The following is a 16,189-nucleotide window of genomic DNA, read 5'->3' on the forward strand; positions in this document are numbered from 1 at the left end:
AAGACATTAATTGCCCCCTTTGCTTTTAACTGTCCTATGTTGATATTTTAAAATAGATCAATATAGTAAAAACCAGTATCTTGATTGCTTGAACTGTATGTTTAATTAGGCTAATTTGCATTTTTCTCTGAGTTAATTTAAGGGCTAAAATCAGGTCTGGTGAAAGAAGGGATAATTCTTTCAAAGGTTATGTTGAATTCACTTACACCAGGTCTGAATCTGGTCCACAGGTCTTTTCTTATGTTTGATGAAGCCTGGGTGAAAGCAAGGTTGCCATTGAACTTCCTTGGTAAGTAAACATTAAAAAAAATTACAACCTTGCTCTTTTAAGATGTCATTCAAGGGAGCCATGATAGCTGATTTGTGAGGAAAGGAAAAGTTTCTCAAGGAAAGGTTCTGAGAATGGCATAAGGTAAAATTCCTTGTGAAGAGGCAGAGGATTTGTTTCTTCTTCCAGATACCATGGAATCATATGTAACCACAGAGGGGGAGAACACCTTTACAACATTCTTTTTCTTACTTGAGAAGAGTTATCTTCCTCCTTACTTGGGGTCCTTCTGCTCATATTTGGACAAACAACCCAAATTATTTCAATATTTTCTCATCTAACACACAGTTTCCTTTGGTCCCTTTGGGTCAGCCTTCCAACTGGACTGCATTTTTCTTGATTTGTATGAGCTAACCCCATAGCTCGATGTCCAAAGTTCTCACTAATGCTGGGCAGAGCACACATCACACCATTTACAGGCTACTCTCATTGGTGCATGCCATGGTGATATCCGTCTTTTTTGAAAGAGTATATTGCTGTCTCCCTATGATCCTTCATATCCTTTTTCTTTTTCTCTGACTAATGGCTGTTTAGTAAATTAATCAAATATTAAGATCACTTTGAACACCACCATCAGCCTTCAACAAAGTGTTGATCTTTCACAACCTGGTTTGGTGTGCAAATATAATAAATTGTCTTCAGTCTATCACCTAAGGATGTCATGAAATTCAATTTAATTGCACAGAACTAGCCCTAGTACTGACCCCTTAAAACCTGTTTTGAGAGTGGCTTCTCCAAGATGACTTTGTTCCCTTCAAGCTGTATGTGTCTCTCTCTTCCTGAACAGAAAAGGTGCCTTGAAAAGAAAATTGGGAGAGTATAGTAATACAAGCAAACTGAGATATGATATTTGGCTGGTAGACACAGAGGCAAGGTGAACAACATTTTACTTGTAGGTATGCAGGTTGTTCTGGTGTCCTTTGTGCTCAGAGGATCTGAATTCATTTTTCTTTAAGCTCCTGTTTCACTTAAGCAGCTATTATACAGGACAACTGCAGAAGCAGATCACCAGACCCCTGGGCCAGAAGTGTTTCACAGATCAAGAAACTTCACTTGAGGCACAATTACCTGTACAAATTACTTCACATTAGCAGTTTAGGGAGAAATTAATGTCCAGTCTTTCTGGGCCAGAGAAAGAAGGACTGAAACCTCACCTGTGGGAAAACAGCATGGTGAAGAGAAATATACTGGTTTTACACTGAGGAATCATTCATCAGCAGGTTAAAGTGCTAACATGAAATCACATCAGAAGCAGTCTGAGTATGGGAAACCATGTGAACTCTCTGGCCAAGGTTTTTGCATATCAAGACAAGTATATACTTCTGGGAAAAATTGCTTGAGGGATTACATCAGACTGAAATGACAAAAAAGTTACTTCATTCTGCTGGCTGATCATTCACATACCTCACAGAAGTTCCTACTGACATGCACAGTGGACTCAATTTGCCAAGAGTTAATGTTTTCCACTACTCTTTTTGAGGACTGACTTATTGGGAACTGACACTCGATATCACAAAGCAATCAGGTGATTTGGTTTAAAACACCTCTTGCTTTAAAAAGTCTGAAGAACATGGTAGTCTTTTAAAAAAATATATCCAGTATTAAAACCATTTACCCAGCTGAGTTGGGTAGCACAAATTGGAAAATCACTCTCAGTTAATAAGTAAATATGCCTCTCTGCCTTGGCACAACAGAGCAATACTGATTTACATCAGCACATATCCCACTTTAGTTTACTCCCCCACAAAGCAGAATTAGAAAATTCATTTCTCTACCTTACTACTAAAAAAGGGGAAAAAGTCAGCTTTTAAAATCCACATCTGGGAAGACAATCCATCTTCATAAACACAGCCCCATCTCCACTGGCCATTGCCACTGTTCTGTATTCATCTGCTGTGGAGTGTCCCAGTGTGAAGCATGGACAAGATGTTCTACAGCCATCATCACAGATATATTGTAGAACAAGATGTTCTAATTGAAATTGTACTGCTGAAGTCCTCTATTTTTCACTGATTATCTTGATCTGTCAGCAGAGAACTAATCTACCTGACTTTGCACTAGAGGGAACAAGGAGCACCGATGCGAGCTCTACTGCCACTCTTTTCTAGAAAGAATAAACCATGGCAGAGGAGTAAACTGCAAATGTTTCACATATCAAACTTCAAAACTAGTGCATACATAGCAACATTTCCATCAGAGAACATTTTTCACAGAAACATGAATTTTTGACTAAAAATGTGTTTCCCTCAACAAGAAAGTTCGTGGTTTTTGTCACTTGTAGATTGGGCATTTTAAATAGCTACAATTTCATACTGTTACTTCAAATCTTTGCAAAAAGCCAAATTGCACATCTCAATTTCAGCCTCCTGCAGGTAGAGAGAGGTATCCACCAGGATGTCATTCCAAGACTTTCATAGGACTATTGGAACAATAGTCATATTGCTCTGAAGATAATTCTGCAGCCTTTTCTGCATCTAGTGAAATGGTTAAAACACTGCCTTGGCCATATGCTGCTAACCAAAAATTTGCATTATCTGTTGGGTGCAGTGATGGGTTTCTCCATCAGAAACATGGGGAGTTAGGAGTTATGCCTCTCTATAGTAAAGATGAGGTTAAGCCACAAACTGAAACAGGATGGATCTGGCATTTCAATTTCTCTAAAATGTTCAGACATTAAAAGCAATAATTTAAGCCATTGGAATATGAGCAGAATAGTATCTATGACAAGATTTTTTTTCTAAAATAGCTTTGGACCATTGCCTTTTTTTCAATATTCATTTGGAAATGTAAAGCTTATTAAAAATCAGTGGGTCTTAGAACTCAAGTTACCTCTAAAATGCAATTTAAAACCCCATTTCACTTAGGTATCTTGAAATGTCTAACAGTCCTGATTCATCAATGATCCTCCAACACATTCCTTTCATCTGAACATGATTACCATGTGAAACATGATTTTCTCCCTTGTTTATATCTCTTAACATCTCCTTACCTCTCCTCTTCTAATTCTGTAATTGTGTCATTTTGTTCTGTCAGTCATTTGGGAGTATTTTGCTGGAATGGTGCTTTTCTCTGTGAAGCTGCATTATGTTACATCATTGCTAAGAATTCAAAGTATTCTGTAATAAGTGTCTGGATTATGATTAGATTGCTTCAGCCACATCCTGAATAGAAACTACTATTGCTCTCAATATAAATTTTCCTTGGTTTTGCTTCTGGTTCACATTGGAAATACATTATATGAAGAGTCTACTCTTTTGGCCTTCTTTCTCACTCCAACAATTCTCACCATAACATCACGGGGAGTTAAATGAGGAGAGCTTGTCCTGGGTTCTTTGTTTTGTGCTTCATGTCTACTTGGCTTTCACAATTTATTTTAGTTTCACTTTGTCTCTCTACATCTCATCCTGTTGGGAAGATCTATTTAATATGACGAGTAAAGCCCCCACATGTAGTTTTATGTAGTTTTCTGTAGTTTTATCCATCTTCACATGTAAATAAATAAATACAGTGGGGGATAGAATTACCAACATACCTCCTAGTGGTACTTTGCTAGTGTGGAAATTTAGCATGTACCAGATTTTCTCGTCTAGTCATTGAACTTTACTTTATGATCTATTGGTTTCTAGTGAAAAATAGCATTTTAAATATTTTAATAGTTTCTAGTAGAATGTTATATAGACATTAGCCACATGCAATGGGTGCTCCAATTGTGATTTCTAGAGGAGAAGCAAGGGGTCTTCATTTATCATTATAATATCCATTTTAAATCAGCTTTGCTAAACTGGCAATCTTAAGAACATAGTGTGGTGGACTAAAATGAGCTCAGTTACACTGTCCTGTTAATTAGGGGAAATTCAAATGAAACCAATATTACACTCTAGCATTCCACAGGTACACAAATATTTAAACTAGGTACAGAGAGATGTATACATTGTTTTTGCACACACAGATCCAACGTGTTGCTCATTTGACATCTATTTTTTTATGCTTAAAACATTTTTGAAGAGCAATGGTTTTTTTTGCATTATTGCAGTTCCTAGTCAGTTTTCAGGAATAATTAAATCATCATTGTTTTCTTTCACATTCTCATTAGCTTTTATGTTCTCTGATGATGCCAACCCCATATGAAAATATGCAAGTGATCTTCACGTACAATGGAAGTTTGTCACAAATATCCTGACAGAATAGGAAATAATTTAAAAGACACACATAGAAGGAAACCTGCATCTAACTTTGGTGCAGGGGAAGTAATCTATGAATCAATACCTTGTCTGCATAATGCAATGGCCTCCTTATCAGTTTGGGAAGGAGAAAAATCAGAACCATTTTTAAACTAGTCTCACCCTCAAACTGCAGTCCAACAAAGCCCTGAAGTGTGTGTCTGCTCTCAGTAAATTTAGTACCTGTGGTTAAAGCCATATGGGGAAATGGACAGTGGCAAAACTGGATGAAGAATTTTTTCTTACCACCCTTTTTTTTTTCCAGTGTACAATTACATTTCATTCTGTTCTACATAACAGCTTGTTTAGGAAATGTACTGAAAGAAATAGTCTTGCATTGGTAAAGCATTGGCAAATAGAATGAACTGGTCTTTTCCATCTCTACCATGTGTGATCCCAAAGAATGGTCTGTCATCTGCCAGACAATGAAATGCATGTTGTCATTGAGTAGCTAAAGGTCAGTGTTTAGCTGAGCTAGGAGAATAATTCAGAGCAAATCAACTATTAGGCAAATGTAGCTTCTTTTTTGCTTACAAGTTGTCTGCAAATAGATCACAATTTTCTCAAATATATTCATTATTCAGAATTATTTCCTGAATGATTTTTGTATGTAATTATTGGTCTGTTCACAAGCCTTTCATTTTGGGTGCTTGGTTTTCAAGCTGTTTTAATTGGGTGTACAGATCACATGGCATCTTTCTGTCCTTTGGTAGGCTAAATGTAACTCTTGGACTCCACTTTCTGAAGGAAAAATCTCAGTTATTGTCTTGGAGTTCAATGATCACTGCCATTCTGTTATATGTTCCTATCATTTATGTAAGTTTATATACATAAAACCACTAAACCAGATTCAAGTCCATGGAATGCTTATGCAAATCAGGAGTAAAGGTGTTGAATCCAAACAAGTAATATGGTGTACAATCAGTGTGAAGAATAAGGATCTTGAGAAAACAAATTTGCTTTATAATAGTTTTTCATTATAACTACAGTGCTGAGTTTAATTACCTCTCCTTTTATACCAAAGTTTGAATTCCATTGGTTTAACTTGGATTTCACAAGGATTTTTCTAAGCCCTCTTCCTTTACCAATTATAATGAAGTTCTTGGATTACGCAAGCATGTGTGAAACAGGAGTATCCAACTCAAGGATGTCACAAAGAGACTCATTTGGATTTAGTTGTTTGCAGCTTTATTTGTGATTTCTCACATTTTCTCCGTCAAAAGGGCCTAATTCTACTTTTTCCCTCATGCCAATGTGTGTGGGTAATCAGGGCTGACAGACAAGCTCTAGCAGATCCAGTGCTGACGAGTCAAGGCATTACAGGTTCCAGGAGGTCCAGAATTCTCCTTCCCAGGTAGATACCACCTTCCCTAGCAGGGGCAGTAGACAGAAACTCCTTGTACCTCCAAACCCCCCCCAGCCACAAGCTGCCATGCACAGCAGTGGCTGCTGCAGCTAAATCTTCTAACACCACATCAACATCTGCAAGGTCTGCTGTGTCTTTACAGCTGACAAAATGACATGGCAGTGTAAAGCTTGGCTGGAGTGAAGTCATGTTTATGGGGTGTCAAAAACACCCCATTCGAATGCAAACTGTACAAAACTTAGAAGTAAAATGTAACAGCCTTTAGAGCTCACTTCAAAAGGCATCCAAAATGAACATGGCATTTGGGAAATTATAGCGTGCACTATTGCCCAATATAATTGTCAGCGTTGGGTTCTGATTTCATTTTCACTGTTTTTTCATGAGTGCAACTTTTCAAAGCCTGTAACTTTTATATCACTCTGAAGCCTTGATCCAGCAAAGCGCTTATACACATACCTAAATTTAGATTGTAGATTCAGGGAGCCTGAGATCAGGAAGGGACCATCTGTAGGAGCTCTTCTGTAGCACACACCACTTAGCTTCCCCTCCTGACTTCTGAGTTGAGCCAAATACTTTAAAGTCCAGGAGCACTTCTTTTGAAATGAATTTCAATTACCCGCCTGCTTTGAATCAAAAGCCTGTTACATGGTTTGTTGGACCAGGGCCTCCAGGAAACCAGAATCTTGTCCCCAACACTCCAAATCTTTCCAGCAATGGTTTGAATAACAATTCTCTTATTTAAGATTTCCATGCATTAGCTAACAGGTTGGCTTGATAAAGAGCATCAGGACAGTGAACTGCCTGTAGCTGTCTGCTCTTATCCTCAAACTGCAAATTGTGCAAAATTCTGCCTTTAAATGTGCATGTCTTTGTCCCTAGCTGAGGAGGAGGAGCAGATGTTTAGCTGCAGTTACATTATGGTGCTTCTCACATAATACAGTCTGTGGCCCAAATTCAGGTCCTGGATGAATTGGTAAGTGTTCTCCCTGTTTGTATTGGCATCCAAAAAGCAGAACATAGTAACAAACCTGAGTGAGTACACCATGCAGTTACATTTATGGAAAGAAAAAACGAGCAAAGCACTTCTCAGCACCTTCAGAAAACTGAGATAATGGCCCCAAACATAACATAATTTCATATGAGAAATGTGACTGTTTGAAGCACTATTCTACCACTTTCTCTTAAGACCCCCATTCAGGAAATGCCTTGCAATTTATTTAAGACCAAGGGATGTAAGCAGGACTTGAGCATCTGCTTAGCATCATTCAGATTCTCATGTATCCTTCTCAAACAAGATTTCTCTTCTGATGGACTCCCATGAGAACTGACAGAAAAAATGGCAGGAGCTTTATCATCTGTACTGAGGCTTCAACCCCTTGCTCCCTTCTGTTTTCCCCTTCCCACCCCTGAATGTCAAAAAACCAGGAAAGACAAGATTTGGAGATCAAGTCAAATGTCCAATTTATTTTTATAACTTGAAACTGGAACAAACGTTGTTTTGAACGAGCGTACAAATGAAATGGTAGACACATGCTGAACTCAACATTGTGACAATAAGGGGAAAAAAAGAGGCCAAAAATCTTGTACAGAGAATAAAAGGAACAATAAATATTTCACTAAGCCATATTGAAATGACCTCCAGCCATCTCAACATTTTATCCATAATAAAAAAAAAAAGTGCTCTTGTTTTTTAAACAGAGCACAAATACCAAGCAATAATAAATAGTTCCAAACTTGTAGTAAAAGACAAAACCTCCAAGTAAACAACAAAAGCTCATACAATAAGTAATAGAAAAAGGTAATAAAAATATTTTGCCTTGCCGGTACAAATGCAAACAACTTAAATCAACGTTACTTTGCTTTGCAGTTCTAAAATACAAAGAGCACCATAAAAATGAGTTTGCCTGTGATAAACAAAACCTTGGACTGTCTTTTACATAGGACTGGGATGAAATGCTGATTTTTTTTGACCCTTTCCTTAAAATTTTCTATTTTTCTTTCCAAAACCAGGTTCCTGCACCTGTCCTGTTGCCAGAGAGTCAACTGGAGTATTGCTCTGGACTTCAACGGCAGCAGGACTAGACACAATGACAGTAATAAATTCAACCTTAAAAAAAAAAATGTAAAACTACTTAAAGCGTGAAAAGAACTACGGCAACATTCTAGCTATGTCCATGTTATATTGTGCTTATGGCCTAGTAAACTACAGCTCTTCTAAGCAAGAAGAAAAGGAGGGCCATTTCAGTATCACTACAGTCTGCAGAAACACAACCCTTGTGCTTTTGGGTGACTTATTGTTAGTTTCACTGATCTAAGTCACAAAATTAGACAACTGCTGGTGTTAGCTATCCTGGATAATTAAAAACGACAGGGAGACCGAAACTCCTAAACAACTTACAATAAAATGAAAAGTGAAATTCTTTCTTAAACCAATGAATTGTGGACTGAAAATGTGTAGTTAACTTCTGATCTTCATTGCACGGATCCAAGTCCAAGAGACTCTTCTGAGTTCTGTGGAATGACTGGATTTACACGAAAGCCAGAGATCTGAATTTTCACCAAAACAAAGGGAAAATGTGCCTTTAAGGGACCACGCGCCAACCTCAGTTATGCTGGAATAATCCAGGACTAAGAATGACGAATAATTCCTGATTTATATCAGTTTAATTGAGATACAGAATTTGTCCAGAAGACTTAAGAGTGTGACATTCAAACCAGGAAGGCATATATCTATCTTATAAGTAGGTGAACCAAATTCTCCCTACTGTCACACCCATGCCTCTCCAATTGCTCCAGTGGTTCTGCATCAATGAAAGTAGAATAATTGGACATGGCAATATATTTTTTATCTTGTTTTTGTTTTAAGTTTTGCCTTTACTTTCTGCAAGAGTGGTGATCATTTTCTCCTCCCCTTCACTAAAGCATTAGTGCCTCTTCTGCCACGTCTTCCCCTCAACCCAAAAGGGAGAGTGTGAGAGAGAGAGAGAGAAAAAGACTGCAAAGAAGAGAAACATCAAAAGGTACAGGATTTCATCCCAGTCCCTCAAACATTCAGAAATTTATGGAATGTACAATTAGAAGTGAACAGCAGCAAAGCAGCTAATAACATGGACTGGCAAGACCTGTACACGGAGTCGGTCCTGTTCTGACAGGGAAGAGGAGGGCTGTGCCTGGACTAATTTTACTTCAACCCGATTACAGCTGTACCAACAGCAGGCTATTTCACCATTTTATGTCAAAGTGGACGCAGCAGCTCTCACTTTTTGCTATAAAAAGACTCTTCCAGAGGGCGGTGGCAGGGTGTAAGGAGCAATGAGTGGGGGTTGGCCAGGAGAGGGAAGATGTATTGGACATCTTCTTGTTTGGAAGGAGGGGAAGAAATCTCCTCTCTCTCTCTCAAATCTGCAGGGAAGCTGTGGGATGTCACCCCAGACACCTTTCCAGGAACGGAATTTCTTTTCACACAAATGGGCAATATCCATCCAGCCTGGTTCAACCATACCTGGTAAAACCTTGATGCAAGGGGTCCAGGCAGCTTTGAAGTTATTTAGAGCCCTGTGGGAACAGCACTTTTTTGTAGGCCATTTCTGACAAAAAAAATATATATACAACTAAAATTATTTGTGAACAACAACAAGAAAAAAAAATAAAATAAAAAAGCACTTAATTATTTTGTTTTGTTTCTTTTACTCAAAGGTCGTCTAACAACCCCCTTTTTTCCTGTACAATAAGGACTTCACATACAAATTTTTTTTTATTTTTGCAATATTTTATCCTGCCAAATTAAAAAAATATATTATGGCAGCCTGTTTGTTTGTTTTTATTTTTATTTCCAAATTCACTAACAAAAAGGTACATTAAATCCCTTTAAAAGGACAAGCGTACAGTTAAAAAATTACAAGCTTCAGTAAAAATACAGCAAGTGCCTACATCATATGAATCAACCAATATCAATATCCATTCCAGAAGGGGAAGGGAAGGGGAAAAGGGGAGAAAAAAAGAGAAAAATAGGTACAGGTCAGAAACGTGATTTTTTTTTTTTTTCTGCAAAGCAATAACAATATTAAGCACTTTTTTCTACGTACTTTTTCTACATGGTGTAGCAATCACCTTTTAATCCCCGAATACAAGATTCTATACATTTTTGAAATAAAAATTCAACACCCAAGGCAGAAAAAAATTTACTAAAACTCAAGACTTTACAGTTACAGTGACAAGAACAAATTTATAGACCCACCATTTAAATTTTACTGCAACATTTTCAAGGAAAAAAGAAAATTTTTTTTTTCTTTCTGGTTTTGTAAAATGCCCAGGCATTCTCCATTATTACAAATACTGGTCCACTTTTACAGTAATCAAGAAATTTTAATATATATAATATATACTAAAACCCCGTCACCAAAAGAAAACAATATACACATGGCCATTATGGCATTTCTTTAATAACCTATTAAGCAAACTTTGAAAAAAAAAAAGATTGCTCAAACACACATACACACAATTTCTTTTTTACCCTTGTATGTATTCAATACTGTAAACGTATTTTAAGACAGAGTGCACTAAATTTAACTTTTTAAAAAAAATTAGCCGTTGTTCCTGAATTGCTTTTTCTCATTCAATGATAGCAACTTGTAATTTGTGTCATTTGAGTTTTAATTCAGCAGTAAATCATTTCCATTCCATTTCCTAAGCAGCGTTGTCCTGAAAAAAAAAAAAGGCTGAGAATAATTCAGCTAATGTATGTCCGAAGTTGTGCTGGGTATACATCTTCATTTGATTGGGTCTTATGGCATTTTCATGTCCACTATCTTCAACCAGTAATTTATTTTTTTTTTTAAGTAAATGTGGCTCTTTTTTTTTCTAAAGAATGTACTTTTCTTGTTTTACTTTTTTTTTTAAAGTCTTTCCATTTCACAAAAACATTTTGCATTTGTCTCAAGAGACTCAAATAGGAAGATCAGTTTTCAAGGCACTCACGTCAAATTGAATGGCAGTAGAAAAACTGTCCAATAAATTATTTTTATTTATTTTTCTTTATAGTGCCAGTATTGTGAATGCCATGCTTAGCAACACTGACACTTAATCTCAGCTGTTCCCTTACATTTTAACCCACCTTTGGGCCAAATATAATATGATGTAATTTCTTGTTGAGAAGCCATTTTTCTTTTAACCACAAACAAAATATTTAAAGTGCGGGTCAACATAATTAAAATCTCTAACCATAATTGTCTACTGTTTGCTAATATAAGTTGAAAAGGGCTTTTAAAAATTTAGAATTTGAAAGTAGAGCAGGTGCATTTTTCTTTGCTTTATTTTCTTCTCCGTCATAATGCTTTTATCTGAATGCAATTCCATTCTGTTCCTAATTAAGATGGAAAAAATCTTACCAACTTCAGTAGGAGCAGAATCTTGCCAAGACAGGTAAATAAACCAGGTGTTTTTTTTTTCCCTTTCTCTACAAAAACATCAGTGTACAGCATCTAAGATAGTTCTAATATTTCTATCCATTAACCAAATGCCTATGAGTTGAGGCATTTCACTTAGAAATTCACACTTTCCTATCTTTTGGTAATTAACTACAGCAAATATGGACTAAAGTTGATGTCCTAAATTCAAACTTATGGTTTTGTGATTTTAAAAGGAAAAAAAAAAAAATATGGCATTTGGCTCCTCTGAGGTTTGAAAATAGTATTAAAATGCTCAAGATGTACATTTACTGTCTCTGGGAAGAGTCAGAGTAGCGGAAGAGGGAGGGAAAAACACTCCAGAAAGTCATATACTGGCATCATTATCTTGCCATAGCTTTTAACAAGTCAAAACTATCTGATAGTAATGCACGATCAAGAATGTTTCTGGGTTTCGAGTGTAGCAGCCTTCTGCATCTATGTCTTTTTTGTTGCCATAACTTTAGTGCTGAAATCCATCTAGAAAAGGCCTCTGTCTTCAGCGACATTGTCAGTGCTACGTATTTGATCCAATTTCAAAAGAAAGTGCTAATTTTAAAGATTGTTATCCGCTGTACAATTTTGTTTTCCCTAATCTTCAAGGTTATTCAAGAAGAGGAAAGAGAAAAGGAAGGAGGGAGTGAGGGAGTGAGGGAGTGAGTGAGGAAGGGAGTGAGTGAGGAAGGGAGTGAGGGAGTGAGGGAGTGAGGGAGGGAGGAAGGGAGGAAGGGAGGAAGGGAGGAAGGGAGGAAGGAAGGAAGGAAGGAAGGAAGGAAGGAAGGAAGGAAGGAAGGAAGGAAGGAAGGAAGGAAGGAAGGAAGGAAGGAAGGAAGGAAGGAAGGAAGGAAGGAAGGAAGGAAGGAAGGAAGGAAGGAAGGAAGGAAGAAAAGAAAAGAAAAAAGAAAAAAGAAAAGAAAAGAAAAGAAAAGAAAAGAAAAGAAAAGAAAAGAAAAGGAAAAGAAAAGAAAAGAAAAGAAAAGAAAAGAAAAGAAAAGAAAAAAGAAAAGAAAAGAAAAGAAAAGAAAAGAAAAGAAAAGAAAAGAAATGAGAAAAGAAAAGAAAAGAAAAGAAAAGAAAAGAAAAGAAAAGAAAAGAAAAGAAAAGAAAAGAAAAGAAAAGAAAAGAAAAGAAAAGAAAAGAAAAGAAAAGAAAAGAAAAGAAGAAAAAAGAAAAAGAAAAAGAAAAAGAAAAAAAGAAAAAATATTTCAGTTCAAATGCTGGCTTCTTCACAAGAAATTACACACACTTAGCTTAAATTTCAACAAAGCAGCGGCCCAAAAATTATAATTTTAAAAGATATGTTTCTCTCCTATAATGCAAGTAATCTCAGGCTACGACTGGGTAAAATTAAAAAGGGATACCCAACAAAATTTTAAAAGAAATTTAAACAGAAAGAATAAAAAAAAGTACCTGCACATGCCAAAAAATTACAAAAACCCAATAAATACAGAAATTATTGCACAGTTAAAAGGCTCCACAATTTTTACTGCCTTAATCAACCCTCGGGTTTAATAGAACTTTGTAGACACAGGTTATATTTAAGTGCCAAAGTCTGGCACCTTACCATAGTTATGCTAAGTTATGTTTACGGAGGCAAGTTAGGTCATCTTTTCTCAGTTGGCAATAGTTAAACTGTACAAATAAAATGTTACCTAGACCCCTGAAATTTAACCTAGCGGAGGTGGGGGTGGGGGGGGAGGGGAGGGGGGGGGCCTTAGCTTCTTTCTGCCTGCTCAATTTTGACGTCATTTGTCAGCAAATGTTCTCCATGCCACTTTTTCATGTGTTTCTCCAGGGTGCTGTAAACACTGAAGGGCATCTGGCAAATGTCGCAGCGGTAGACCTCCTTCCCTATCTGGCCATGCGTTTTCATATGGCGCGTCAGCTTACTGCTCTGGGCACATGCATAGTTGCAGAGCTCGCATTTGTAAGGCCGCTCTCCAGTGTGGCTCCGACGGTGTACCGTCAAATTGCTGCAGTTCTTAAAGACCTTGCCACAGTACTCACATGTATCGCTCCTGCGTCCTTCCTTCGAACTGGGTCGCCCGGGGCCGGGTCCACTGATGTGGGGGGTGCTGCCTCCGCTCGCCGTGCCGCTGCGCCCTGAGAGCCCCCCGTCCAGCATGTCCCCCGGCGGAGTGGAGAAACGCAGGCTCCCGTTCTCCGATGAGTGCTCGGAAGAGGTCGCGAAGGGGGATTGTCGGGAGTCTGTGAATCCGAGGAACGGATCCTTCATGAAGTGCCGCGATGCTGCATACCCTACCAGCCACTGGGAGTAAACGTTTTCAGAAGGTATTATCGTTGCTGGTGGCAAGTCCAAATCTTTCTCTACCTTTATTCTTTTAGAGGAATTGTTTAAACTGGGGCTCGTGATAGGTGTTGGCTTGCGGGGGAACAAGTTTGGGAAGGGTTCACCCGGGCCAAAGTTTCTTCCATTGACCGTACCTTCCTCAGTGCGGTCCAGCTCTCCTACCACTGAGTCTTCGTCGCCCGGATCTCTCTGACAGAGGTCTCGAGGACACAAGTCTCGCTGGTCAGAGGACCTTTTCATGAAGCTACTCCTCTTCTGTTTCTCAGCTAACATGTCGTTATATTGCTGAATGGCACCTAGACTTACATTCTCGATGACTTTTCCCAGAACGAGGGATTTCTCATCTGGCAGCGACTTGGAGCCGTTTTCTCGGTTACGACTCAGCTCTGAGTCCATACTAAAGCTCGACTCTGGCCGGCTCTCATTTTCAAGCTCCTCTTCCTCCTCCTCCTCCTCTTCCTCTTCTTCATTGTCATGGCCCAGGGAAGGATCGCTCTCGTTCCTGAAATCTGCCTCACTGGATTTCAGTCCCTCTCCAGTGAGCTCACTTGTGCCTGGCTCAGGGGAACTAGTGGTGGACAGTCCATCATCTGACCTGCCCGTCATGGAGCCAGCTTTATGCATATGCGTTTTCATGTGGCGTTTTAGCTTGCTGGCCTGGGAGCAAGCGTGGTCACAGAGCTGACACTTGTAGGGCTTTTCTCCTGTGTGACTGCGCCGGTGCACGATAAGGTTACTCTGGAACTTGAATGTTTTCCCACAGAATTCACAGGACTTGCTCTTGGCCTGAGGCTGGGGAGGCGTAGTGCTGCTGGGGGGCATGGGGGGCAGTGGCGGGGTGCTCAAAAAAGGTGATTTAGGACTCGGCTGGAAAGGATTCAACAGACGATGCATAGGGTTGGTGCGACTGGGTGAGACTGGCGGAGGGGTGGAACTATTTCCTGCCAGCTCTCGAAGCCTTCTGGAGAAATCCATCGCTGGGGACTCAATTGCCATGGGGTTTAAACGCATAACTCTGTCAAAGGCACTGGGATGCTGGGCAACTAACCCCATTTCTTCGGCACTAAGGCGATGTGGATCCAGATGATGACGAGGCGGTGGGCTGAACAGCGGAGGCGTGTTTGGGAGCCGACCCTCACCAAAGCCAGGGTGTTCACGCAAGATGGGTCCTGTCATGCGCAAAAGGTTGAAAGGGTTGTTGTCTCCAAGAAAATTCATCAGCGGGGACTGTGCAACAGTCTCTGGTCCCAGAGGAGGAGGGATGGTGATGCGTGGAGTAAGGGAACTGTTTGAAGGGCTTGTTTCCAGGTAGATGCGGAATCCATGTGTGTTCTGGGCATGCTGAAGCAAGAACCAAGCGCTATTAAAAGGCTGCTTGCATGTTGTGCAAATATAGCTTGAAGGCTCATCTTTACCTATAAAAGAAAAAGCAGAAAGAACAATTAAAAAATAATACAGCGGAGAACATTTAAATACAGTTGGCATTCTCTTTATTTTGCTAACACATTTCCTCCTTGGCATTTCTGAAAGAAGGATTTAATTGCAACGTATTGACTGATATAAATTGTTGAACAGCACATTTACTCACTGCACTTATTCACTTAACAAGTATGACAAATATCACACATACGCATTTGTGCTATATACGTTTACATCCTCTAATTTGCAAATAAAACCTTCTTTTATGACGTGTAAGGATCCAAATCCTTTCATGTGTTTATCCCACAAAAAGGAATTTGTTTCAAGGGATTTATGACCACAGGAAAAAAAAACAAAAACAAAAACATACGAAAAAAATGCAGTGTGGTAGGTTTTACAAGGCACCTGTAAGGACCTTCAGTGTCATTTTCACTCTCTCGTTTTATATACTTCATGCAACAGAGCCTTGAGATCTTGCTGAATTTAATTTATACATGCTTAAGTCATGCCAGCACTTCCATTTTTAAAATACTATGTAGATATTTAGCCACAAAAGTCCTATTCAAGTCAACAGGAGCTTGGAAAACATTCCCTTGCATAAACCACTTCGACGTTCTTTTTGCCAAAACACCAAGAAGCCACTCAAATGAAACATCCGGTAATCAAAGCCGACAGCACAGTTGCAATTAACAGTAACAAATGTCAGGCCGTGCTTGAACTGGGTCCCAAGAATTTCTGAGCCTGAGCCTGCCCTCCAATGCTGAAATGCTCACCAGAGCCAAAAACATTGTTCTGTTTGCTTTTCTAGCTTCTTGGAACAACTGCATAAAGGTGGAAAGCATTCCTTTAACCTTGATTCAGCTTTACATAAAAGACAGGTGTGGACAAGCCTGCACCACAGTCATAATTTTGCTAGCTAGAAAATTCCTGTCCTGGGCATAATATAAACTATGTGGTATCTGCAAAAAGCACTTCCCTCCTTGCCCCCGCTCCTTTTTTCAATACCTCTGCAAGACTCTGATAAATTCATAATTATGTGTCAACTTGAAAATTGTGATCCAGGATTTGTTTTGTTGTTTGTTTTTAAATGAGTGTGAGGTT

At 38.8% G+C, this 16,189-nt stretch overlaps 1 protein-coding gene across 4 annotated transcripts in view; it reads right to left on the reverse strand.

The window, feature by feature from the left end:
• Positions 1-13,072: 13,072 nt before the first annotated feature.
• Positions 13,073-16,189, reverse strand: part of BCL11B (BCL11 transcription factor B) — a 91,085-nt gene continuing 87,968 nt past the window's right edge. For all 4 annotated transcript variants that reach the window (XM_005520147.3, XM_005520145.3, XM_005520146.3 and 1 more), the window contains one exon: positions 13,073-15,084. In XM_005520147.3, the coding sequence (XP_005520204.1) occupies positions 13,073-15,084 (2,012 nt within the window). The remainder of the gene's footprint in view (positions 15,085-16,189) is intronic.

Source organism: Pseudopodoces humilis, chromosome 7 (assembly GCF_049639895.1).
Source record: "Pseudopodoces humilis isolate 2021_Gansu_Grassland_sample_001 chromosome 7, ASM4963989v1, whole genome shotgun sequence".
NCBI lineage: Eukaryota > Metazoa > Chordata > Aves > Passeriformes > Paridae > Pseudopodoces > Pseudopodoces humilis.